We start from the raw sequence: 27,223 nt of genomic DNA, 5'->3' as shown, positions 1-27,223 counted from the left end.
TCAGTATTGATGGGACACAGCTTCCTGAAAAATGTTATGTAAGCTGTAAGTATAAAATAGAGGTATTTCATGATTATTTCTGTGTAAATAATGTAACTGCTTATATCATCTAGTGACTTCATCTCTTATTCTGAGCCACAGTGCCTCCATTGTGGCAAGAGAGGATCTAAGAAGCCACATCAAGGGTTCCAGACCGCTGCTTCACCTATGTCCACAATTTCTTTTATGCTTGAAATTACTAGTAAAGCTTGACTTCGGGCAAGATCTTTGCCCCATAAGAGTCAGTCCTTATGTTGCTCATTGCTTAAGGTCTTTCCAGCAATAAGAGCAGAGCTGAGATTTCACATGTTATCCATGATTACCTGACCCATTAGTCACACTTTTCTAGGTTCTTAAGTGGATAGAGAGCATCAAATTTAGAATGTATGGTAGTCAGAAGAAAGAAAACACTTATAAAAAGAATGATTTGATGTCCCAAGCCTAGCCTCCTTTTCCTATACTACCAGCTTTAGCAAGCTGTCTCCCATATAATCGCACTCTCAGCAGAACCTGCTAAAATATGGCAACCAAGTTAGCATTTATTGGTATGTGGATTCTTTTCATGAGAGTGAGGAGCAGAATAAGCCAGGAGTAGGTAAGTGCCTACTCTCCACTCATAGCCAGTGGAAGCTGGCACACGGCTGACCTTCTCTGCTTTCCACAAGGCAGTCATTCTCTTCCTAATATGCTAAAAGACAAGTGTGGGAACTTGAAGACATCATTTTGCAAAGGTGTGTCATTTCTTCTCTAAGCACTGGTGTGTATCTAACAATTAGTGGGTGTGACAATAGCAGCAGCCCAAAGAGTGGGTGAAGGCAGAACATTACTGAAGAGGCAAAAGGATCATGTTATTCAGATGTTCTCCTTCCCAGTTCATCTCACTTCAGAGAAAATAGCCAGAAATACTTTGCCCTGTCCTTTTGCTTCCTACCCTCTCTTCTGTATGCCTCCAGGGCAAAGGAGCTTGGTCTCTGGCATTTTTATAGGTGCTGACATTTTTTCTTCACAGAAATGCTGCCAGAATATCCAGTACTATGTTTAAAAAAAAAAAAAAACTTCATCTATAGATACAATTTGTTTGTTTGAAAAAAAAATCAGAAATTGGTCAGAAATAAATATCTTAACCTTTTAAAATATTCGTGTGAAAGTGTTAGAACTTACCGGTGAAGAAGCAAATGCTCTAAAACTGACAGCAAGGATCCCATCTGACCACTCATGGGACACTAAATCAAACTGTCCGTACAGCTGACCCATGGTGACAGACTTCGGATTTAAAACAGTTATTTGAACTTTGTTTTCTTCCATTAGCCCCTTAATGAAAAAAAAAATCAATCATTTATTTATTCAAAGAATACTTTCTTAACTCATAGAAAACATTATTGTGTACATAGAAAATCCTAAGGAATCTACAGAGTATCAGAAGAAATGAATTTGACAAGGTTTCAGCCTGTTGATATATAAAATCAATTGTATTATCTATACACAATACCAATGAACAATTGAAAAATAAAATTAAAAAAACATTCACAATAGTATTTAAAAGCTCACAAAATACGTAGAAAGAAATTAGCAAATGTTGTGCAAGATCTATATTTCTTAAAGTACAAAACAGGGTTTGGCAAATTCTGTTGCAAAGGATAAGATGGTAAATACTACAGGCTTTTCAAGTTCCATATTTATATGAAACAAGAATATGTCTGTCACATATTCTTCTATGCTTTTCTTTTTTTTTTTTTTAATCAACAGATGTTTAAAGTGTTAACATGATTCTAAATTTATTGGCAGTATAAAAGGAGGGTTGGGGCTGAATTTGGCCCATGTACTATAATTTGCTGATCTCTGCTACAAAACAACCTGAGAGAAAATTAAAAGACCTAAATACAGAAAAATAGCTATCTCGTGTGGAATCAAAGAGTTAATGTTGGTAAACTGTCCATTTTAGCCAAACCCTGAAAGCTAGTCTATGGCATTAAAAGATATATTAATGCCCTTTGGACATAAGCTTTTTTTTTTTTTTAATTAATTGGCTTAAAAAAAAAGTAGTTTTAGGTTTACAGAAGAATTGAGCAGAAAGTACAGAGATTCCAGATACTCTCTCCACTACCCATACAAAACAGTTTTCCTTTATTAACATCTTGAATTGGTGTGGTACATTGTTATAGCTGATGAATTCATATTAGTGCATTACTATTAACTAGAGTCCACAGTTTACACTATGAGTTCACTCTTTGTGTTGCATAATTCTATGGGTTTTGCCAAGTGTGTAATATCATTATCCACCATTATAGTATTATACAGAACACTTCCACTCCCCTAAAAATCCCCTGTGCTCCACCTATTCGCAATCATTTATTTTTTATATATAGCAACATAACAAGTTCAACTCTTTCTAACATTGCCTTCTGCCTGCTACTCCCAAGCTTGGGACACAAACGACCCAACTGAAAAAAAAAAAAAAGTAAGAATATTAACCTTTTTTTTTTCTTTTTTCTTTTGACATCAGCTCTCACTCTGTCACCCAGGCTGGAGTACAGTAGCGCAGTCTCGGCTCAGTGCAGCCTCTGCCTCCTGGGCTCAAGTAATACTCTGACCTCAGCCTCCTGAGTAGCTCTGACTACAGGTTGTACCTGGTTAATTTTGTGTGTGTGTGTTTTTTAAGTACAGACACGGTTTCACCACGTTATCCAGGCTGGTCTAGAATTCATATGCACACACACACACATTCCAGTTCAATACCACTAACAGCCAATACAGAAGCTTGCATTGCAAATCTACCTAGAAAATAAAAAAGACTCCTCTGAAAGTATTACAGGAAAACCTTCAGATTTTTCTGTTTTTGGACTTTTTTCTATAAGAAACATGTATTACCCTAATAATTTTTTAAAAAAGAAATAAAAGGCTGAAAGGCAAGTTTGTGGCATACCCTTTACTGCTGAACTTGCTATTTGCTTCATTTTACATTTCTAAAACTTTATTTTCTCTTTGACTCATTTTTCTCACAATTTTAAGTTGCCACATTGAAATCAACTTTTAAACTAATGGTATATTATACCTTGCACAAAGTTGATCATAAATTAATGCATTAATAATATACGTACCTTTTCACATATATCATTTAATGCTCCAGCTAAGACGCGATATGCACTAGTTTTTCCTCCAAATGGTTCTCCAACAATCATAAAACCATGACGCACAATCATCATTTCATATATTTGAAGAATCTTCTCAGAAAAGAATGTGGTCATTTGCAAATTCATGGAGGCACAATTGTCTTTGATAGCTGCCAGCAAATCATTGTAATCTGGTTTTGGTAATTTTACCCCAGGAAACAAATCCGAAGTAATTCCCTAATGATAGATAATTTGAAGGGTTTACATTTTATATATTTATATCAAATACACATATTTACTCTTGATGGAAACAGGGCCATTAGATAATAATAGTTCAACAGTATTTTTAACAGCTTTATAGAGGAATAGTTTACATACACAAAACTGTATTTTTAATTTTTAAATTGTGTTCCTTACAACGTTCGTTTTGCAGTTTTTGTTTTTGTTTGTTTTATGTGAGACAGGGTCTGGCTCTGTTGCTCATGGAGTGCAGTGGCGCGATCATAGCTCACTGCAACCTCTGTCTCCCAGGCTCAAGGCACACCCCACCTCAGCCTCCTGGGTAGGTGGGACTACAGGTGGCTGCATTTTAAAGTATAAAATTTGATAAGAAAAACCATCAAAATAATCAAGATATTTAACATATCCATCACTCCCAAAAAGCTTCCTGTAACCTTTTGTAGTCCTTCTTCCCTCCTCTCCTTGCTGCCTCCTACCCCAGATTGCCCTGGATCTGTTTTTGGTTACTAACGTTATGTGGATTGTCTAAATGAAATCAGACTACATATATACTATGTTTTCCCTCTGGCTTCTTTCACACGGCATATTTTGAGACCCATATATGTCACAGCAGGTATCAATAGTATATTATTTTTTTTACTGAGTAATATTCCATTGTAACAAAATGCTGCAGTTTTGCAGTCTATTCACCTATTGATGTACATTTTCATTGTTCCAGTTTGGGGCCATTACAAATACAATGACTACAAACATTTGTGTATGACTTTGTATGAGCAAATGCTTTCATTTCCGTTGGGTGAATACTGAGACAAAGAATACCTGAGTATGACCAATAAGTGTTGAACATTTTAAGTAACTGCCTGTTTTCCAAAGTGGTTGTTCTAGGCCATGTTCCTCCAGCCATGTATAAGAGTTCCAGTATTAGGTATGATTGGGCTTTTAAATTTTGACCATACTGTGCAGTGATGTTTTGTTGTGGTTTCAATTTGTATTTTTCAATGAGTAACTTATTTACCTGTGCTTTTGCCATATGTTTATATTTTTCCTGATCTGCAGTTTGTCTTTCACTTTTGTATGTGTCTTCAAAGAGTAGTTTTTTTAATTTTGTCAATGTATTTTTTTTGGATTGTGTTTTTGGTACTGTACTTAAGTAATCTTTGCGTAACATAAAGTCACAAAGGTTTTCTTCTAGAAATTTTAGAGCCTGAGGTTTTACATTTAGTTTCATGTTATTTTTAAGTTAAAAAGTTGCAGTCCTGACTTCTGGTTCAAAAATGGCAGCATAGAAACAAGTTGACTTCACTCTTCACCTGCACCCATCCTTACACAGAAATGGTTCAACATGCACAAATCTATACATGTAATACATCTCGTTAACACCAAGAACAAACACCATATGATTATTTCAGTAGATGTCCAAAAAGAATGCTATAAAATTCTACATCCCTTTATAATATCATAAAACCTATCAAACTGGGTGTAGAAGGAACATACCTCAAAATAATGAAGGCCATATATGACAAGTCCACAGCTTTTGCACTAAAAAGGGAAAAACTGAAGTCTTTCCTCTAAGATCTGGAACAAGACAAGGATGCCCACTTTCACCACTTTTATTCAACATAATACTGGAAGTCCTGGCCAGAACAATTAGGCAAGAGATAGAAATAAAAGGCACCCAATTACCGAGGCAGACCACCATTACCAAGGCAGTCCAAACTGTACCTCTGTAAACAAAACCATAAGGGAGTTTACACAGCAGCTGGGCAGAGCCCACAGCAGCTCCCCAACACCTCTGCTGGCAGACTGTGACTAGACTCCCTCCTTGCTGGACAGGGCACCTCTGAAAAAAGGCAGCAACACGCCAGGGAATTATAAATAAAGCCCCAACTTCCCAGGACAAAGCACCTTGGAAAAGCGGTGGTTATGAGTTCTGCTGCAGCAGACTTAAACATACCTACCCAGCAGCTCTGAACGGAACAAGTGAGCTCCCAGCATGGCCCCTGAGCTCTGATAACGGACAGATTGTCTCGTCAAGTGGTCCCCTGACCCCCATATATCCAAAGATACACCTCATAAAAGCCAGAGCTCTCATCAAAGAGAGCTCTGGCTGACATCTGGTAGGTACCCTTCTGGGACAAAGATAACAGAAGAAGAAAATGGCAGCTACCCTTACTGTTCTGCAGCCCTTGTAGGTGATTCCCAGGCAAGCAGGGTCTGGAGTGGACCTTCAGCAGTCCTGCAGCAGAGGGGCCTGACTGTTAGAAGAAAAACTAAAAAACAGAAAGAAATAGCTTCAACATCAACAAAAAGGACATCTACTGAGAGACCCCATCCGAGTCATGAACTACAAAGACCACAGGTAGATAAATCCACTAATGCAAAGAAACCAGTGCAAAAAGGATGAAAACACCTAAAACCAGAATGTCTCACCTCCTTCAAGGGATCACAACTCCTCACAAGCAAGGGAACAAAGGTGGATGGAGAATGAATCTGATGAACTGACAGAAGCAGGCTTCAGAAGGTGGGTAATAACAAACTTCTCTGAGCTAAAAGAACATGTTCTAACCCAATAAAAAGAAAGTAAGAACCTTGAAAAAAGGTTAGACAAACTGCTAACTAGAATACACAGCTTAGAGAAGGACATAAACAATTTGATGAAGCTGAAAAACACAGCACAAGAACTTTGCGAAGAATACACAAGTTTCAAAAGCCAAACTGACTAAGCAGAAGAAGGGATATCAGAGACTGACAATCAACTCAATGAAATAAAGGAGAAGGCAAGATTAGAGAAAAAAGAGTGAAAAGAAATGAACGAAGCCTCCAAGAAATATTGGATTATGTGAAAAGACCTAATCTATGTTTGATAGCTGTACCTAAATATGACGGAGAGAATGAATCCAAGCTGGAAAACACTCTTCAAGATATTATCCAGAACTTCCCCAACCTAGAAGGCAGGCCAACATTCAAGTCCAGGAAATAAAGAGACCACCATAAAGATATTCCTCAAGAAGAGCAACCCCAAGGCACATAATCGTCATATTCACCAGGGTTGACATGAAGGAAAAAATGCTAAGGACAGCTAAAACAAAGGTCGAGTTACCCACAAAGGGAAGCCCATCAGACTCACAGCAGATCTCTCAGCAGAAACCCTACAAGACAGAAGAGAGTGGGGGCCGATATTCAACGTCCTTAAAAAAAAAAAGAACTTTCAACCTAGAATTTCATATCCAGCCAAACTAAGCTTCATAAGTGAAGGATAAATAAAATCCTTTATGAACAAGCAATGACTCAGGGCTTTCATCACCACCAGGCCTGCTTTACAAGAGCTCCTGAAAGAAGCACTAAACATGAAAAGGAACAACCAGAACCAGCCACTCCAAAAATGTACCAAATGGTAAAGACCATCGACACAATGAAGAGACTGCATCAATTAATGAGCAAAACAACCAGCTAGCATCAAAATAGCAGGATCAAATTCACACATAACAAGATTAACCTTAAATGTAAATGGGCTAAATGCCCCAATCAAAAGACACAGACTGGCAAATTAGATAAAAAGTCAAGACCCATCGGTGTGCTGTAATCAGGAAACTCATCTCACGTGCAAGGACACACATAGGCTCAAAATAAAGGGATGGAGGAAGATTTACCAAGCAAATGGAGAGAAAAAAAAAAGTGGGAGTTGCAATCCTAGTCCCTGATAAAGTGGACTTTAAACCAACAAAGATCAAAAGAGACAAAGAAGGGCATTACATAATGGTAAAAGGATCAATGCAACAAGAAGAGCTAACGATCCTAAATATATATGCACCTAATACAGGAGCACCCAGATACATAATGCAAGTTTTAATGACCTACAAAGAGACAGGCTCCCACACAATAATAGTGGGAGACTTTAACACTCCACTGTCAATATTAGGTCAATGAGACAGAAAATTAAATAGGATATCCAGGACTTGAACTCAGACCTGGACCAAGTGGAACTAATAGAGACATTTGCAGAACTCTCCACCTGAAATCCACAGAATATACATTCTTCTCAGCACCACATGACACCTACTCTAAAATTGACCACATGATTGGAAGTAAATCACTCCTCAGCAAATGCAAAAGAACAGAAATCATAACAAACAGTCTTTCAGATCACAATGCAATCAAATTAGAACTCAGGATTAAGAAATCCACTCAAAACCATACAACTCCGTGGAAACCAAACAACTGGCTCCTGAACATTGACTGGATAAACAATGAAATGAAGGCAGAAATAAAGATATTCTTCAAAACCAATAAGAACAAAGACACAACATACCAGAATCTCTGGGACACATATACAGCAGTGCCTACAGGGAAATTTATAGTAATAAATGTTCACATGAGAAGCAAGTAAAGATCAACACCACCATATCATCAATATTGAGAGCTAGAGAAGCAAGATTTAAAAAACTCAAAAAGCAAGCAGAAGACAAGAGACAAGTAAGATCAGAGCAAAACTGAAGGAGACAGAGACACGAAAAACCCTTCAAAAAAAAAATCAATAAATCCAGGAGCTGGTTTTTTGAAAAGATCAACAAAATAGACCAATAGCCAGACTAATAAAAAAGAAAAGAGAGAAGAATCAAATAGATGCAATAAAAAACAATAAAGGGGACATCACCACAGATTCCACAGAACTACAAACTACCATCAGAGATTACTACAAACAACTCTACACACATAAACCAGTAAGCCTGGAAGAAATGGATAAATTTCTGGACACTTGCACCCTCCCAAGCCTAAACCAGGAAGAAGTTGAAACCCTGAATAGACCAATAAAGAGGGCTGAAGTTAAGGCAGTAATTAATAGCCTACCAACCAAAAAAAGTCCACGTCTAGATGGGTTCACATACGAATTCTATCAGACATACAAAGAGGAGTTGGCATCACTCCTTCTGAAACTACTGCAAACAATCCAAAAAGAAGGAATCCTTCCCAAATCATTTTACAAGACCAACATCATCCTGATATCAAAACCCAGCAGAGACGCAACAAAAAAAGAAAACTTCAGGCCAATATCCATGGTGAACACAGATGAAAAAATTTTCAATAAAATCCTGGCAGACCAATTGCAACAGCACATCAAAAAGCTTATCCATCACAATAAAGTAGGCTTCATCCCAGGGATGCAAGGCTGGTTCAACATACACAAGTCTATAATCATAATCCACCACATAAACAGAACCAAAGACAAAAACCACCTGATTACCTCAATAGATGCAGAGAAGGCCTTTGACAAAATTCAACAGCTCTTTATGCTAAAATCTCTCAATAAACTGGGTATCAATAGAAAGTACCTCAAAATAATAAAAGCTATTTATGACAAACCCACAGCCAATATCATACTGAATGGGCAAAAACTGGAAGAATTCCCTTTGAAATCTGGCACTAGACAAGGATGCCCTCTCTCACCACTCCTATTCAATATGGTATTGGAAATTCTAGCTAGAGCAATTAGGCAAGAAACAGAAATAAAGGGTATTCAATTAGGAAAGGAGGAAGTTAAATTGCTTCTATCTGCAAATGACATGACAGTGTATTTGGAAGGTCCTATCATCTCAGCCCAAAATCTCCTGAAATTGATAAGCAACTTCAGCAAAGTCTCAGGATACAAAATCAATGTGCAGAAATCACAAGTATTCCTATGCACCAATAACAGACTTAAAGAAAATCAAATCAAGAACGAACTGTCATTCATAATTGCTACAAAGAGAATAAAATATCTAGAAATAAAACTAACAAAGGATGTAAAGGATATTTTCAAGGAAAACGACAAACCACTGCTCAAGGAAATAAGAGCGGACACAAACAGATGGAAAAATATTCCATTGCTTATGGAATTGCTTATGGTAAAGAAGAATCAATATTGTGAAAATGGCCATACTGCCCAAAGTAATTTACAGATTCAACGCTATCCCCATTAAGCTACCAATGACTTTCTTCACAGAACTGGAAAAAAACAGCTTAAACTTCACATGGAACCAAAAGAGATCCCTCATAGCCAAGACAATCCTAAGCAAAAAGAAAAAAGCTGGAGGCATCAAGCTATCTGAGTTCAAACTATACTACAAGGCTACAGTAATCAAAACAGCATGGTACTGGTACCAAAACAGAGATATAGACCAATGGAAAAGAACAGAGGCCTTGGAGGCAACACCACACATCTACAACCACCTGATCCTTGACAAACCTCACAAAAACAAGCAATGGGGAAAGGATTCCCTGTTTAATAAAATGGTGTTGGGAAAACTGGCTAGCCATGTGCAGAAAGCAGAAACTGGACCCCTTCCTGACACCTTACACTAAAATTAACTCCAGAAGGATTAAAGACTTAAACATAAGACCTAATACCATAAAAACCCTAGAAGAAAATCTAGGCAAAACCATTCAGGACATGGGCATAGCCAAGGACTTCATGACTAAAACATCAAAAGCAATGGCAACAAAAGCCAAAATAGACAAATGGGATGTGATGAAACTAAAGAGCTTCTCAGTACAGCAAAAGAAACAATCACTAAAGTGAACTGGCAACCAACAGAATGGGAAAAATTTTTGCAATCTACCCATCTGACAAAGGGCTAATATCCAGAATCTACAAAGAACTAAAACAGATTTACAAGAAAAAAACAAACAAACAAACCCCTTCAAAAGTGGGCAAAGGATATGAACAGAAACTTTTCAAAAGAAGACATATATGAGGCCAATGAACATATGAAAAAATGCTCCTCATCATCACTGTCATTAGAGAAATGCAAATCAAAACCACACTGAGATACCACCTCATACCAGTTAGAATGGTGATCATCAAAAAATCTGAAGACAACAGATGCTGGAGGGGATGTGGAGAAATAGGAACACTTTTACACTACTAGTGGGAGTGTAAATTAGTTCAACCATTGTGGAAGACAGTGTGGCGATTCCTCAAGGACCTAGAAATAGAAATTCCATTTGATCCAGCAATCCCATTACTGAGTATATAACCAAAGGATTATAAATTGTTATATTTATTATAAAGACACATGCACACATATGTTCACTGCAGCATTGTTTACAATAGCAAAGACCTGGAACCAACCCAAATGTCCATCAATGATAGACTGGACAAGGAAAATGTGGCACTTATATACTATGGAATGCTACGCAGTCATAAAAAACACTGAATTTGTGTCCTTTGTAGGGAGATGGATGAATCTGGAAACCATCATTCTCAGCAAACTGACACAGTAACAGAAAATCAAACACCAAATGTTCTCACTCCTAAGTGGGTGTTGAACAATCAGAACACATGGATAAAGGGACGGCAGCATCACACACTAGGGTCTGTTGGTGGGGGCTACGGGAGGGACCATGGGGAGTTGGGAGGTTGGGGAGGGATATCATGGGGAGAAAGGCAGGTACAGTTGACGGGGGGAATGGAGGCAGCAAACCACCTGCCATGTATGTACCTATGCAACAATCCTGCATGATCTGTACATGTACCCCAGAACCTAAAGTACAATAAAAAACATACATACATGACTTAATAAATGAATTTGGGCCAAGAAAAAAAAGAAAGAAAAGGTATCCAAATTGGAAAGGTAGAAGTCAAATTAGCATTGTTCACAGATGATATCTTAGATTTAGAAAAACCTAAAGATTCCACCGAAAAACTATTAGAACTGATAAATGAATTCTGTAAAGTTTCAGGATACAAAATCAACGGACAAAAACCTGTAGCATTTATATATGCCAATAGCAAACAATCTGAATAGAAAAAATTAAGAAAGCAATCCCATCTACAATAGCTGCAAGGAATATAAAATACCAATGAATAAATTTAACCGAAGTCAAACATCTATACAAGGAAAACTACATGAAAGAAATTGAAGAGGACACACAAAAAATGGAAAGATATTTCATGCTCATAGACTGGAAGAATGTTGGTGTTATTGTTTTTACTTTTTGTTTTCAAGATGGAGTGTTGCTCTGTCACCCAGGGAGGAGTGCAGTGGTGCGATCTGGCTCATTGCAACCTCCGCCTCCCAGGTTCAAGCGCTTCTCCTGCCTCAGCCTCTGAGTAGCTGGGACCACAAGCACACATCACTACACCTGGCTAAATTTTGTATTTTTATGAGAGATAGGGTTTTGCCATGTTGGCCAGGCTGGTCTAGAACTCCTGACCTCAGGTGACCCAGCCACCCTAGCCTTCCAAAGTGCTGGGATTACAGGTGTGAGCCACCGCGCCTGACCTGGAAAAATTAATGCTGTTAAAACAACAATTTACTCAAAGTAATTCATAGATTCAATGCAATCCCCATAAAAATACCAGGGACATTTTTCATAGAAATAGAAAAAAATTCTAAAATATATATGGAATCACACACACAAAAACCCCATTAGCCAAAGCAATCCTCAGCAAAAAGAACAAAGCTGAAGGCATCACACTACCTGACTTCAAAATTTACTACAAAGCTATTGCAATCAAATGAGCACAATGCTGACATAAAAACAGACACATAGACCAATGGAACAAAATAGAGAATCCAGATATAAATTCATGCTTTTACAGCCAATTTATCAATAGAGAATCCAGATATAAATTCATGTATTTACAGCCAATTTATCTTTGACAACAACACCAAGAAAACACAATGGAAAAAACATAGTCACTTCAATAAATAGTGCTGAGAAAACTGGAGAACACGTGGAGAAGAGTAAAACTAGACCCCTATATCTCACTATACACAAAATCAAATCAAAGCCACAAGGAGATATCATCTCACCCCAGTTAAAATGGCTTTTATAAAAAGACAGGTAATAAATGCTAGTGAGAATGTGGAGAAAGGGCAACTCTGGTAGGCATGTAAATTAATATAACCACTATGGAAAACAGTATGGCGGTTCCTTAATATACTAAAAATAGAATTTCCCTATGATCCAGCAATTCCACAACTGGCTATACATACAACAAAAGGAAACCAATGTATCAAAGAGATATCTGCACTTCCATGTTTATTGTAGCTGTATTCACAATAGCCAAAATATAGAATCAACTTAAACACTAATCAATATGTGGCATATATACACAATGGAATATTATTAAGCCGTAAAAAGAATGAAATTTTGTATTTGCAGCAACATGAATGGAATGGTAGGTCATTGTGTTAAGTGAAGTCAAGCACAGAAAGACACATGTCACATGTTCACACTCATATATGGATGCTAACAAAGTGGATCTCATGAGGACAGAGTAGATTGGTGGTTACCAAAGACAAGAAAGGTAGGGAGAAGATAGGAAATACAGACGTTGATTAATGGATACAAATATGCAGCAGTATAGAAGAAATAAGATCTAGTGTTCAACAGATCAGTATAGTGACCACAGTTTACAGTAATAATCTATTGTGCCTTTCAAAATAGCTAGAAGAGAATAATTTGAATGTTTCTAGCATAATGAAAAGAAGTAGTATTTAAGGTTATGGGCAGTCCAAGTATATTGATTTGATCTTTACAAATTATATGAATGTATTAAATTATCACATGTACCCCCAAAATACTTATATGTATTATAAATCAGTAAAAACACACAAGTAAAAAAATAAAATAGTTGGAAACCTAACCAGGCGTCCCCAAACTTTTTACACAGGGGGCCAGTTCACTGTCCCTCAGACCGTTGGAGGGCCGCCACATACTGTGCTCCTCTCACTGACCACCAATGAAAGAGGTGCCCCTTCCTGAAGTGTGGCGGGGGGCTGGATAAATGGCCTCAGGGGGGCTGCATGCGGCCCGCGGGCTGTAGTTTAAGGATGCCTGCCTAACACTATCTGGTTTCAAGGCTTATTTTAAACACAGTGTTGTATGAGCATAAAGAAAACAAATATATCAAAGGAACAGAATAGGGAGTCCAGAAATAGACCCAAACATGTGTAAACAACTGAATCTCAATAAAGATGCAAAGGTAATTCCCGGTGGAAAAGTGTCTTTTCAGCATATGACACTAGAGTAACTAGCCATGACAAAATCATTCACTTTAATCCACACCCCAAGCATATATAAAAATTAGTTCAAAAGTAGTTTAGTGAATATATTATAGTGAGTTGAACACCGTCCCCCCAAAATTTCTTGTCCACCCAGAACCTCTGAATGTGACCTCATGTGAAAATAGGCTCTTTACAATTGCAATTAGTTAAGATGATGTCATTCTGGATTAGGGTGGACTCTAAACCCAGTACCTGGTGTTTGCATAAGCAAAAGGAAAGGGAGGTTCAGACACAGAGACAGAGAGAGACAGAGGAAAGACAGCCATGTGATCATGGAGGTGGAGGGTGCAGTGAAACAGGTACAAGCCAACCCATATCCAGGATTTCAGGGAGCCACCAGAAGCTAGGAAGGAGCAAGGAAGGATTCTCCGCTAGAGCCTTCACAAGGAGCACGGCCTCCTCACACTTTGATTTTGGACTTCTAGCTTCCAGAACTGTGAGAGAATAAATAAGCTGTCTTATGCCTTAAGTTTGTGATACTTTTAATGATAAACTTAGGACACTAGCATAATCATATAATGTATACTTGGAAAGGATTATAACTTTGTATTTAGTGTATATGAATATATAAAGTTAATTGCAAGGTCTAAAGAGCTTACCTTTATAAACTGGTAAAGTTACTTTATAAATATTATTGCAACTTATATTAGAAATGACTATTCTTTTTAGTCTGAAGGTAAAAGTGAAATTTTAGAAGTGCTTAATGTGAAAGCGTATACTCAAGTCGTACTTAAGAATTTATGAGTTACCAGTTTAATTACCCCTACATTTAATTCTTTAAATGCTCTTATGAAGAAATTTATCCCAGTTTATCAAAGCAGTAAGTTTCCTTGGGGCAAAGGAGACAAAAAGGCAATGCAGCAAAGTGGGTAACAGCTCTCTGGGTTAGAATCCCAGCTCCTTCATGTGCTTGCCATGAATATAATTGACTTATCATCTTGTGCATTAGCTACATCATCCATAAATCAGAAATGATGATAGCACCTACCCCACTGGGTCATTTGGAACATTAAATAAATTACAATTTGTAAAGCACTCAGAATGGTACCCGCTCCATATTAGGGGCATAGCATTTGTCAATTAACCAAAATTTCTTTTCAGATTGTTTAAATTGTTTATATACAACCCTGAAAGAAGCAGACAACCCCAGAACATATTTGCCATACCAGGGCTCTCACACAAGACCAGGACCCCCTCACTCCCTCACTCTCCTACCAGGTAGAGAGTTTAAAATATGTAAAGGCATTCTTCTGCTTGCCACTGTGAAAGACGTCTTTAGGTATCTGCACAGGCCATCGGGAAAGTAGGGGAAGGGATTCCAAATGTCCTGCATGCATGGGGCAGCCTTGCAAAAAAAAAAAAAAAAAAAAAAGTCCCAACTGGAAATGCTAATTTATGCTCCAGTTGAGAAACACTGCTTAATACATGGTCACTGAATTATATAAGACTGCACGACAACACATCTAGCAAAGTGTATTTCCATATTCTGAAAATAAACATAACTTTTACTCCTAGAATATGCTTAGTGCACTAGTACTGAACAAATAGAGGGAAAACTTTAGGGAGAAAATTTGAACTCTTTCCTTGTTGATTTGCTCCGTAATATACCTGCATGTTAACTCTAAATACTGAATAAAGCTCAACACTAAATATTACGTATAGCTCTTTTCAGAATGATGAGACATGGTTGCCATCAGTAGCCAATGACACTGGACAATACTAGCAGCAGCAACTCCTCTCCCCTTCCCCATGACATAACAGTATCTTCAGTGCTGGGAAAACTAGATAACTATATGCAGAAGAATGAAACTAGACCCCTGAATCTGGAAATATGTAGCATACTGCAAGCAAACTGCCTGAATTCCAAGAGAGTGCAAATTAGCCCAACATCTAACATTTAGAAGGAGCTCACTACCCTTCTGACTTCTACCTGATATGGGGAAGAGGAAAAGAATGACACTGAATAATATGATGAAAACTTTAACCATTCTTCTATTACTTCCTCTCAATCAATCATAACCTTATCTTAAATTATAACAAGATAAAGCTTAGTTTTTATGTTACCATGAAAATTTCATAAAAGTCATCTCATTCTTTTAAGGAAATTAACATATTTATCTATTTTATTTCTTCAGTCATCAGTCGATCCCACATTTACCATGTTGAACAGACATTACTATATCTATATTGTGCTAGGGATTCAGTGGTGAGTTAGGCCAATTGTTGTCTTTATGAAGCCTACATTCTAGTGGAATTTATAAGCAAATATTTTGTAACTTTTGTGTGCTCATTATATTCTGCAGTAACAAACTTTAAAGTACTATTTAAAAATCCCAAGTGGTTGAAAATTATCAAAGTGACAAAGCCAGCTCACCATACTTCAAATAAAATATGGAATTATCCATGTTTCTCTGTACTGTGTCATTGTTTTCCATAGTGGGGGCTTCACAGCCTTAGACGTTTGATAAATTATTATGAGAGTTCTGATACACTGGGATAATGAATGTTCTTACCTCAAAGAGTGGCAAATCATGGGATAAAAATTTTGGCAGATTTACATCAATGATAGATCTAAGCAGCAAAATTTCTTCATTTTCATTTGGATATTTCAGCTAAAAAAAACACAACACACTCATGATGATATCTGCATCTGCTAACAGCACCCACCCCCTTTGTGCTCACACACGTACATACAGACACTGCACACAATTTAAGCAAATGCAAAAATGTTGCTCTTTCATTATATTGGATTATTAATTTTAGAAACTGACATTTAAACTTGTTGCATTTTTTTACTAGTTTATAATAAAAATATTTGAACTACTTCCCTTTCACAGCTAATATAAAGAGATATTAACATGAATTAAATACAGTTTGGCAGCTGCTGTCCCTTGTATTGGGTAGAACTTGCTTGTTCTCTATATGTATTCACAACTAGCAGTAGATTGGTCAAATGAAAATTACTAATAGTGAGCAATCATTTTGGAAAGATGCATTAAAATTTAAAACATATAAACATTCACTCATTTGCCATATTCTGATGCCAAGGCCTTTTCTCTGAGCGTAGAGTTAATGCAACTTTTTTTTCTTTTTTCCAAAAGCCACATCAACAACACATCATCTACTCTATCTTGTTGTTTTCTGTTTTTGTTTTTTAAAGGGGCTAATGCTCTTCAAAAATAATTGTAACACAATTTAAGTATATCATCCTGGTAAGTTTTTAAATTTTTCTTCAGTTTTACACACATTTCTCATCCACATCTTAGTCAAAGTCAAAATTTTAGCATTTCATCTTTACTGAATCTTTCTTAAACATGAATTTAGTTTTCACAGGAAAAAAATCCTCTTTTTATGCTTATATCATCAGTTTCCTCACCATACAGTTAGATGACATAGTAACAGCAACATGTCCAAGTGGCTTCAAAAAGGTTCAAGAACAAGCAAACCAGCTCAGAGTAAGGAATGCAGCTCATCTGACAGAAGCCGAAGTGGAAGGGCAGAGCAGGGGATGCTGCTGGCTGCACGCCCAGAATGCCATGTGTTACCAAGTTTCACAAAGAGAGTGGAGAGGGCTGGTCACCCGCTAAGTTAGTTTAATAAATCGTGCTTAAGGAAACTCTGCTGGACATGGTGGCTGATGCCTATTAACCCAGCACTTTGGGAGGCTGAGGTGGGTGGATCATATGGTCAAGAGATCGAGACCGTTCTGGCCAACGTGGTGAAACCCCATCTCAACTAAAAATACAAAAATTAGCTGGGTGTGGCAGCACCTGCCTGTAGTCCCAGCTCCTTGGGAGACTGAGGCAGGTGAATCGCTTGAACCTGGGAGGTGGAAGTTGCAGTGAGCCAAGATTGTTTCATTGCGCTCCAGCATGGCAACAGAGCAAGACTCTGTCTCAAAATTAATTAATTAATTCTAAAGAAAAGAACTCACATTAAATTCCCAAACACTTGTGGTGTACCCAAAGTTTACAAGTCTAGTTGAACTCTGAATACGTTACTCATACCTATAATAATGTTCACATGAATTAACAAAAATCCAATCTCAGAATTATTTCTTTCAAATTTAATATATTAATCAACATCTCACTCCAAAGCTTCTCCTACCACCATGCATATAATTTTCTAGAACCTCTCCCTTTTCTCTAGAATCTCTCTGCCTAACAAATGCCATGTTCCTACTTAATTAGCTTCAGTCTTACAAAGTATATGACGCCTGACAGTCAGAATCAGTCTCTGAATTTCAGAGCATGTCCTGTTCATCTGGATTTTGTTTTACGATCACTCTAACTGTATATAAATTATGAAGTGTCAGAAGTCTCTTTTGTTCTTTGAGAGGCTGTTATTTTGAAGCAAATGTTCAAATTGTTTCTTGCTATAACAGAAACAAACTTCAAAATACTCAGGCCAAAACATTGACAATCTGTATTACCTTTGACAAAAAATGATAGGATTCATTTGGAGGATTCATTTGCTGCATAACTTTAATAGCTCAATTCCATAGTCAAGATTTCAGTGATGACATACACTAGGACAATGCATTATCCTTCCCTTTATCTGACCACAGTCTAATCCTGACATGCCAACGTGATACAAATTGTTGTTTCTAGTCTCTTTTGTTTATTACAAAAAACAATGACTCGAAGTTACGTCAGGCTAATGTGAAATAGAATGTCAACACTATATATCAGAATTCTTGATAACATTATTATGGAATATAAAATGCACGCTATTGTTCTTAATCACATAGGATATAAAATCTGTATCTTCTACAAATCATGAATGTGAAAATTTTGCAAACTCCAAAGTCACATTTTGCATTCTGCTACTAAGCAAACCCTATCTTGATTTCATAAAGAACTAACTAATGTACAGTTACATTTCATGGTTCTACAAAATACTTACAAGGAAAAGTCAACCAAAGCTTAAAGTATTTGGGTTTTCACATATTACAGTTTCAATTTAGACCATTTTGAAGGTAAACATCATACTACAAATCTATTACTGCTAGTCCACTGTTGGCCGCAATTGTGTAATTATAATAAGATACAATGTTTAGAGTCTTTTGTGTATATTTATTAATTACACTTATTTCCTTTAATGCTGTATTTGTTTATATAGACTAAAAGCACTCAAGACATTTCTCGGGAGTAAGCAATTTTATTCCTTGGTAGTATCCTGTTAATGAAACAAAACTCAAATCACTAAGAGTTATATATGTAAGATTTTATAAATCATTATAAAATTTCATTTTTTCACATGTATAAAATACATTTTTGGTGTAAAAATTGATTTTTTCAATCAATTAATGAAACCAACAAGTTATGGGAACTCTGTGAAGACCCATTAGGCTGGAAATTTACAAAATAGGAAATTGACAAGTAAGAAATATTTATGTTCTCTACCTTCAGATTCCCAGCAGCAGTAAGCACTGACTTCACAGCTCTCATTCCATAGTCGTAGTGATGTTGAGATGACAACTGCTCTGAACACAAGCGATATGTAGCCACAATTTTTACTGACAGCGGCCGAGCAGTAACAAACCCACAGGAGTACAGGACTATTTCAGCAATCATAGCATAGTCAGGCACCATCATTGCTACTGTCCGAAAGAGAGCCTATGGGTATGTAGAAAAGGTACTTTTTAAAGAATCATTGTAAAATAAGCCAGGCTGGGAAAGATGAATACCACAGGTTCTCACTAATATGTGGAAGCTAAAAAAGTTTATCTCATAGAAGTAAAGAATAAAATAGTGGTAACTAGAGGCTGGGAAAGGTGAGGTGGGGCAATCAGGAGAGGCTGGTTAACAAATACAAAATTTCGGGTACATAAAAGAATAAATTCTAGTGCTCTATAGCACTGTGAGGTGATTATAGTTAAAAATAATTTATCCTATATTTTTAAATAGCTAAAAGAGAAGAATCTGAATGTTTCCAACACAAAGAAATGATAAATATTTGAGGTGATACACTATACCCTAATTTGATCATTATACATGGTTTATATGTATCAAACTATCACTCTCTACTCCATAAATATATATAATTATATGTCAATTAAGAAAAATTTAAAAGGCAATAATATATAAAGAGGTTAGAAAATTAAAAGACCATCATAAAGATAATCATGTTCTTTATTTCATGTTATTACTTTATACCTTTTCTTCAATAGTATTAAATTTTAATGTTCATAGTCTATTAATAATAATGTATTATATTCTTAAAATTTGCTAAGAAAGTAGATCATAAGTGTTACCAACAGAAAACAGAAAAAGTATATATATGAGGTGGTGGATAAGCTGATTAGCTTGATTAGTGATATTGTTATGCAATGTATATGTATATCAAAACATCACATTATATACCTTAAATATGTGTGATGTTTGTCAATCATACCTCAACAAAAAAAATCACTGACCTGAAAGTTTAAAAAGTAAATAGATGAATTTCTGTCTTCTGAAAAAATTAATTTTAATGTTCAAATCATATAAATAAAAAGCAACTTTAAAAATAAATCTCCAGTTGTGGTTATATAGTAAATATATCATTAGCTTTTTGTATCAATTCTTTTTCATCTATGTGTTCAATTTCAATTACATTACATTCCTCATGGGACGCCACATGTTACAGAACCTCAGACTCTCCCAGGATGTTCAAAAGCTGGGTTTCTCATCTGGACTGCTGAGCGTCTTCATGTTGGGAGACTGGGCTTCAAGCGAGGCTGTACGGGATCTACTTAATTATATAATCTAGGATTTACCAGGTAAGCTCTAATAACAAGATTACGTTTTGAGATACGCTTAACTTTTTTGAATCTGAAGTCACAATGTCAGCCTTTTAACAAGCAAAACAAAGAAAACTAGAAATAAGTAATAATTATTAGAGATAAATCAATTTTACAAATTGTAAAGATAATATTTTCTCATATTTAAAATACTGAGGTTATATGATGTTATATGATGGTAAGTAAATAGAAAACCATACATTTTTAAAAGAATAAGGAAATTTAGGTGTAGAATATTAGTATGTATGAGGACTAACTTCAATAGCTCATGTATTAAAACATGACTTTCTTGTGCAAAATATGTAAAACAATAGTATTCTAGGGGAAAAAAGAAGCTTTTCTAGTGAATGACAATCACAGTCAGATAGTTCATAAATGCATTCTGGGAATTAGTTGAATTACCAAATACTCAAAGTAAATAGAAAATAAAAACATCTTGCTTAAATGATCTATTATGACTCTTCTAAGCTAAGAACAGATCAAAGATTTATATCAAGTAAGATTCTTCTAATGCGTTGTGTCAGTTAGTAGTTAGAGGCCATAGTACCACTATTTTATCAATAAGGTTACCGTTAGAAAATGGAAAGAGTAAAATGTTTAAAAATATATGTATAACTCAAGCAAGTAACTTGAAATAGAAAAGCTTAAGCAAATGTTCTAACTACTACACACATGAGGGAAAAAAAGAGCATGAGAATTGCTACACAGGTGGTATCTCTTTAAAAGGGTATGTTCTCGGCTGGGCACGGTGGCTCACGCCTATAATCCCAGCACTTTGGGAGGCCGAGATGGGTGGATCACGAAGTCAAGAGATCGAGACCATCCTGGTCAACATGGTGAAACCCCGTCTCTACTAAAAATACAAAAATTAGCTGGGCATGGTGGCACATGCCTGTAGTCCCAGCTACTCAGGAGGCTGAGACAGGACAATTTCTTGAACCCAGGAGACAGAGGTTGCGGTGAGCCAAGATCGCGCCTTTGCACTCCAGCCTGGGTAACAAGAGCGAAACTCCATCTCAAATTGAAAAAAAAAAAAAAGGGTATGTTCTCAACAACTGCTTTTTTAATGAATAAAAGAGAGAATGACTGAATTAGCAAATCAGTCGGCCAGTCACCGGCTAGGATAGAGTGATAACAATAGCATAAATTACTACCAGTTTGGGGTCAACATCCAGGACTGTGTGTAGTGGGTTTCCCTCTGACCACCCTAGGTATTTCACAAATATCCTATTCACCTGTTAGCACTATTAGCAATATGATTGTGAAAATGATGAAGCAGACATATTTCTGACTAACAGAACAAAAAATAAAGTGAAGTAAACAAGTATCAAGGAGTATCATGATACTCCATTTATTAGGCATCCTCTAACAACTATTAAACAATAATACTTAACACAATGAAAAGCAACCTGATCGAAACATTTTTTCAAGCCTAAATCAGTGATTCTCAAACAAGTTGTACAACATACAGATATAATGTGGTTTGATTTTTGATGTACTAGAAATAATTTGCTTGGTAATAGTAGTAAGTTTGAAGAAAATTTAGTGCTTTGTTAAAAAAAATTAAATTGGATTCTAGCTTAACCAATGATATAGTTTGCTGAGTGTGAAAACACACAGGGTACACATCTACGTAACATGCCAAGACTTGAGTCAATTCCAGTACATGTAATCCATGTGAATATAATCTTCATGCTTAACTCAGCAAAAATAAATGATCAAGAATAGTTTTTCTATTGCTTCTGCTCTATTGATCGAAGAAGGAGGGTAGCACGTAAGGAAATGTACACACTTCTTGGAGCATGCTTTCAAAAGACTGCTTCTTGATACAATACAAAAATTCAAGCAATAACTTCTTACCATTTATTTTTAAGAAACTGCTAATTGATTTTTAAAAATATTTTGACCTGTTCAGGAACAAGCTTGATTTTAATTGAATGAAATGGAGGATTTAGGATCTATTTTGTTTTTTCCCCCTCAATAATACTATTAGTGTTTCATCCTACATATCCTCTGGAAAGGTATGTATCACTTTATTGGCTCTGTGACATTAGGAGATCTAGAATGTGTCTATTTTACCATGGCTTCTAACAAACTATTCTAAAATGATCATTAAGTACTAATTCTTCAGAATAGTTTAAATCTAAAATACAGCTTCTCTAAAGTGAAGATGTATTTAAGAAATTGCTTTATTATGTAGGTTTTGTCTAAATGTACCGGTATGTCAAAATGGTACTCTTTCTGCAAGATATGATACATCAGTTACTAATGTGAGTATGAGCTTTTCAATACACAAAATTTACAAGAGAAATGTCTACAACTTGAACCCTCTCATCTACTTGTATAGTACAAAATATTTGAGAGAGAAAAGAAAGAGGAAAGAGTTGTGAAAATATTTCCTTTGAAGGAAGCTGTTGTTATGCTGAGTCCCCATAACCCTCCTCACTACATTCAAGTTTCATGAGAGCTTGGTAGCTACTCCTGCATTTTGGGAGATATGGACTGAAGCCTGACTAATGACTGAAAAAGGATAGTGACCTGTGGTAGCAGAATTAATACCCACGGTTTGCTGGGACAAAGGATTTATGCATGGTACACGACAAAGAAGGGCCACACCAAAGCTATTTAAGTCCTGCCCTACATACCTCCTGGCAGAGTGAGAGCTCTTCAGCAGCGAAGTTTACACAGAATTCACCACAGAGATCTAGGCAGGGAGAGGGCAATGACAACTGGAGAAACAGAATCCATCACTGAAATCTCAGAAATTACACGTAGAGATACTTAATGGAGGAGTCCCTGAAGAACTACAAGTAGAGATAACTAATGGAGGAGTTTCTGAAGAACCCATGGACATGCACATGATAGGATCCAGCTATAAACCTCAGCCAAGTCCAGGGAGTTCACCCAGGAGGTCAGATACGAACTGTGTATGTTTAGTGTTCTCTGCTAGTTTAAAGGATGAGTATGAATTTGTCAGACAGGAAAGTGGTGGCCTAGCAGAGCACTTGAGAGAAAGAAAACAGCATGCAGAAAAGCAAGGGACCCCCAGAGGCTAGTGAGGCCCAGTTTAACAGACAGATACAGGGAAATGGCAGGACAGATGCAACTGAGTCCTCATGCCAAGGCTCTTGTAGACTATACTAAGAAATCTGAACTTTAGCCCATGGGCAAAGAAGAAGAGCACAGCAGTTTTTTAAAGTTGAAGATTATATGATTAGATTTCTTTTGATAGTTAACAAGGATAGCACTGTAATGGGGAATTCGTTAAAGTGAATTTCAACAGAGAAGAAATTGATGACAAGTGAACTATTGCAACAAGACTCACAGGAGAAGACAGAGGCAGGGAGCAGCAAGGCGTGGCACAGGGAGCAGGCCAGTGCAGCAGGGATTACAGGGTTTCTGTGAAACAGAAACCCTGGGCTTGGTGACTGAATCATGTGGTAAAGAAGAGGGAGTTTTTGAGAATGATTCTGAAGACTGGTAATGATACATTCTGGGCCCCATCAGGCTATTATTATTATGTATTTTTAGGAATATGCAATGCTTTCATTTCAGTCTTGTTAGGTATTTCCATAGATACCTGAAAACAGATGCTTTGTAGAAGCTTGAACCAAGAAGGCTGCACAATAGGAAAAACTATCAGAATCTGAGAACAGCTTTTGGTCTCATGTAGAAAGAAAATACATTACTACCAAGAACTACCAGGTGATTATCTCAGCAATGCTCCAACTTGCACAGGAAATAAAACTGTGGAAAAGTCTGCAGAGGGTATGAATACATTCAGCCAATAATGGCTCCCAGCTTTCTATAACAAGCTACTCACAGATTTTTGCCTTTCCTACCTTTGCAAATTTATGTATTCAGATTGATCCTACCTAAAAGAATTAACATAGTGAACAAATAAAAGAACTGCTACCAAAAAAAACTTTCCAAAAGAAAATGCCAAAGCAAACTTGTAAAATGCTTCTTAGATAGAAGAGGATTTATCATTTTTCATTTGTTAATCATGTCTTTCTTCATTAAGGCAAAATACTAAAACAGGCGTCCCCAAACGACGGCCCGTGGGCTGCATGCGGTCCCCTGAGGCGGTTTATCCAGCCCCCGCTGCACTTCAGGAAGGGGCACCTCTTTCATTGGTGGTCAGTGAGAGGAGCACAGTATGTGGCGGCCCTCCAGCAGTCTGAGGGACAGTGAACTGGCCACCTGTGTAAAAAGTTTGGGGACGCCTGTACTTAAAACGTAAGACTTAACATATAAAGGGACATGAAATGGAAATACAAAAACACTTAGCAGCAATTAGTCATATCATGGGTTTTATTTTTGTGGAAAAGAAAAACTGCTTATTTAGACTTGGAAGCATGTGAAATGTGGTAGTAATGTAGGATTTAGTCAGGAGATTTGGTTTCGGATCCACAATACTACTGCATTATTCCTCAACATTGCTCTCTGTACATGTGCCATAAATTTGCAATTCATCAGAAAAGGATAAAAAGTGGCTAAAAAAATATGGGGAAAATGTCATATTTTACTAATAGAGAAAAGTTTTTTTTTTTTTTTTTAAAGCAAAGTCTGGTCAATTCAAGAAACTGTTTTGTTCTTTCTCATTAAAAGAATTAATGCTGGGTGTCAATGAAAAGTGGCATGAAAATCATTTCAGCCTGTCTTGGAGCACAATTTAGCAACATATATCTTAGTCCTATGACTCCATTAAAGAAATACTTCAAAATAGAGAAAAGCCTTCAGTAAAAACTACTCATTGTGATATTATTTACAATGTAGGAAAACTGAAGGCAAACTGAACGTCCAAAAGTAAGATACAGTTCAGTAAATTTACTAACAGTTTGAATTATGCTTATTAAGATGGGAACATTCTCCTGTCATAATGTTAACATGAAAAAACCCACCCAGCATACACAATAGTGTGCTTCCAACACTGTAAAAAAAGCTCTTAAAATTAGCAGGATACAATATGTAGTAAGGAGTAGAACGGGTACATCCTTAGTATATTTTTAAATTTTTCATAATTAGCACTATTTAAAAAATAGGTATTTTGGAAATTGCTCCTGGTGTAGATATACTTTGTAAAGATACTCAAAGCTTTAAAAATTATTTTCTAAAACAATTTTCTAAAATATTTTAATAACTAAAACCAAATATTTTACATAAACTCAAGGACAGCATATTCTTTACACACACACACACACACTTTTAAAATATTTTTTCTTTCTTTTTTGTTAAAAGACAAGGTCTCACTATGCCCAGGCTGGTCTCAAACACCTGAGTTCAAGCAACCCTTCCACTTCGTCCTCTCAAAGTGCTAGGATTACAGGTGTGAGCCAGCATGCCCAGCCCTTTTCATATGTTAACTTTATAAATTATAGAAAGGAAATAGATTATATAACTACTCCCTCCATACCTTCAGGTTATCTGGCAGTTCTGATCGCCCAGCATACCCAGGGTTCATTGTTATAAAGACAGCACATGTGGGGTCAAGTTTTAGTTCAGTTCCTTCAAACATCAGTATGTCAGCACCTGCATTAATACCTGTAGGTAATCAGGAATGAAATGACTTAGTAATACCACAGATGAATGTGAGCTGTGCCATTCATTACCTTCCATATTTCTTTTATTTTCACATAATGCAAAGAAAAACTAGTCCATTACCTCTTTGGATAGTAAGGATTTGTTGAGCAACCACAGAAAGTACTTCCAAATCAATTCTGTTAAACTCATCAAAGCAAGCCCAGGCTCCACAAGATAACAGTCCCTATGAGAAAAGAGTAATGAAAATTTTTGACTTTATCTGATTCAATATTGCATTGAAATGTTGTACTTTCACCTGATCTCTTCAAGGATTTAATATCCTATCAAGGAAATTGCTTATTTGCCTTTATCTTTAAAGACAGCGGATTTTTTCATTACCAATTTATTATTCTGTATAACTCAAAGAGTTTGATCAACTGGAAAATTTTCAAATTAACATTTTTCTCCTTTCTGTATTTTTTTTTTAGCTTTTAGACATACAACTATAATTTCAAAGCCTTGCCTGCTTTCTACTTACAAGTTGATTTTATTTGCTTACTCCATGTGAAATTTGTAGCATAGGTTGTAATAACCATCTAAATAACATGACTTCTGTTGCCAATGAGACTGCCTTGTGGTTTGAGCACCTTAATAGCCACTACCATAGTTTAGGGACCTGGTTTGCAGTCCTAAACCACAGCTACCTCACAGATATATGCCATTTGATTATAAGGAAAAACTGGAAAATCAAGCATGAGTAGCTTCATCCAAATTCAGATTTACTTTTAAAAATATCAAATGATTCAACAAATATGTACTGAACATACATTTTATAGACTGTGGGTGTGTATGCGCATGTGCGTACACATGTGCATGTGTTTCACTGAGTACACTGTATGTACCAACCGTGACTCATAGCACTATGTATGTATCTTTTATGCAAGGACACTAAGGCTATACCATATGAGAGGTTAAACAATTACCACAAAGCCACACAGATTATAGCAGCTGACCTTGGATTTTTATACATTTCATTCTTCTGAACCACACTGGATTGTACACAAACTCTATGCACATCAAAGAATAGCCCATTTTCATTAGAGAAATCTCTATAAACGACTTTGACCTCTAATGCATAATTATAAATCACAGAGAATAGAATGCTCTGGAAGTCACATATTCAAGCAGTTATATAAATTTTGAAATTCTTGATAATAAAAATCATGTCTAATTTTCTACCCCCACTATTCAGCACAGTCCCAACACAAAGAAGCTATAATAAATACTTAACAATAAGCAAATTTAATACTACTAGGTTTTTGACTCTAACTAGAAGAATTAAGAAAGTCATTACATAGATTGAAAAACTGAGCAATATATACCAGACATTTCTTTAGACATTTAAGAACATAGTGGCTATTCAAATTGCATGTAGAATTCTTTAGTTTTGTTATTTTTTATTTATATATTTTTAT

General features: G+C 36.3%; 1 protein-coding gene across 1 annotated transcript in view; it reads right to left on the bottom strand.

Annotated features, from left to right (window-relative positions):
• Positions 1 to 27,223, bottom strand: part of DNAH7 (dynein axonemal heavy chain 7) — a 334,446-nt gene that overhangs the window by 133,746 nt on the left and 173,477 nt on the right. The window contains exons 26-31 of the mRNA XM_003925707.3: positions 25,890 to 25,992; positions 25,642 to 25,769; positions 18,847 to 19,059; positions 15,955 to 16,053; positions 3,138 to 3,386; positions 1,201 to 1,350 (exon numbers count right to left, since the gene is read on the bottom strand). Coding sequence (XP_003925756.1) covers positions 1,201 to 1,350; positions 3,138 to 3,386; positions 15,955 to 16,053; positions 18,847 to 19,059; positions 25,642 to 25,769; positions 25,890 to 25,992 — 942 coding nt within the window. The remainder of the gene's footprint in view (positions 1 to 1,200; positions 1,351 to 3,137; positions 3,387 to 15,954; positions 16,054 to 18,846; positions 19,060 to 25,641; positions 25,770 to 25,889; positions 25,993 to 27,223) is intronic.

This window comes from Saimiri boliviensis, chromosome 5 (assembly GCF_048565385.1).
Source record: "Saimiri boliviensis isolate mSaiBol1 chromosome 5, mSaiBol1.pri, whole genome shotgun sequence".
Taxonomy (NCBI): Eukaryota; Metazoa; Chordata; class Mammalia; order Primates; family Cebidae; genus Saimiri; species Saimiri boliviensis.
The sequence above is the reverse complement of the archived record's forward strand: the minus strand, read 5'-3'. Positions and strand labels throughout refer to the sequence as shown.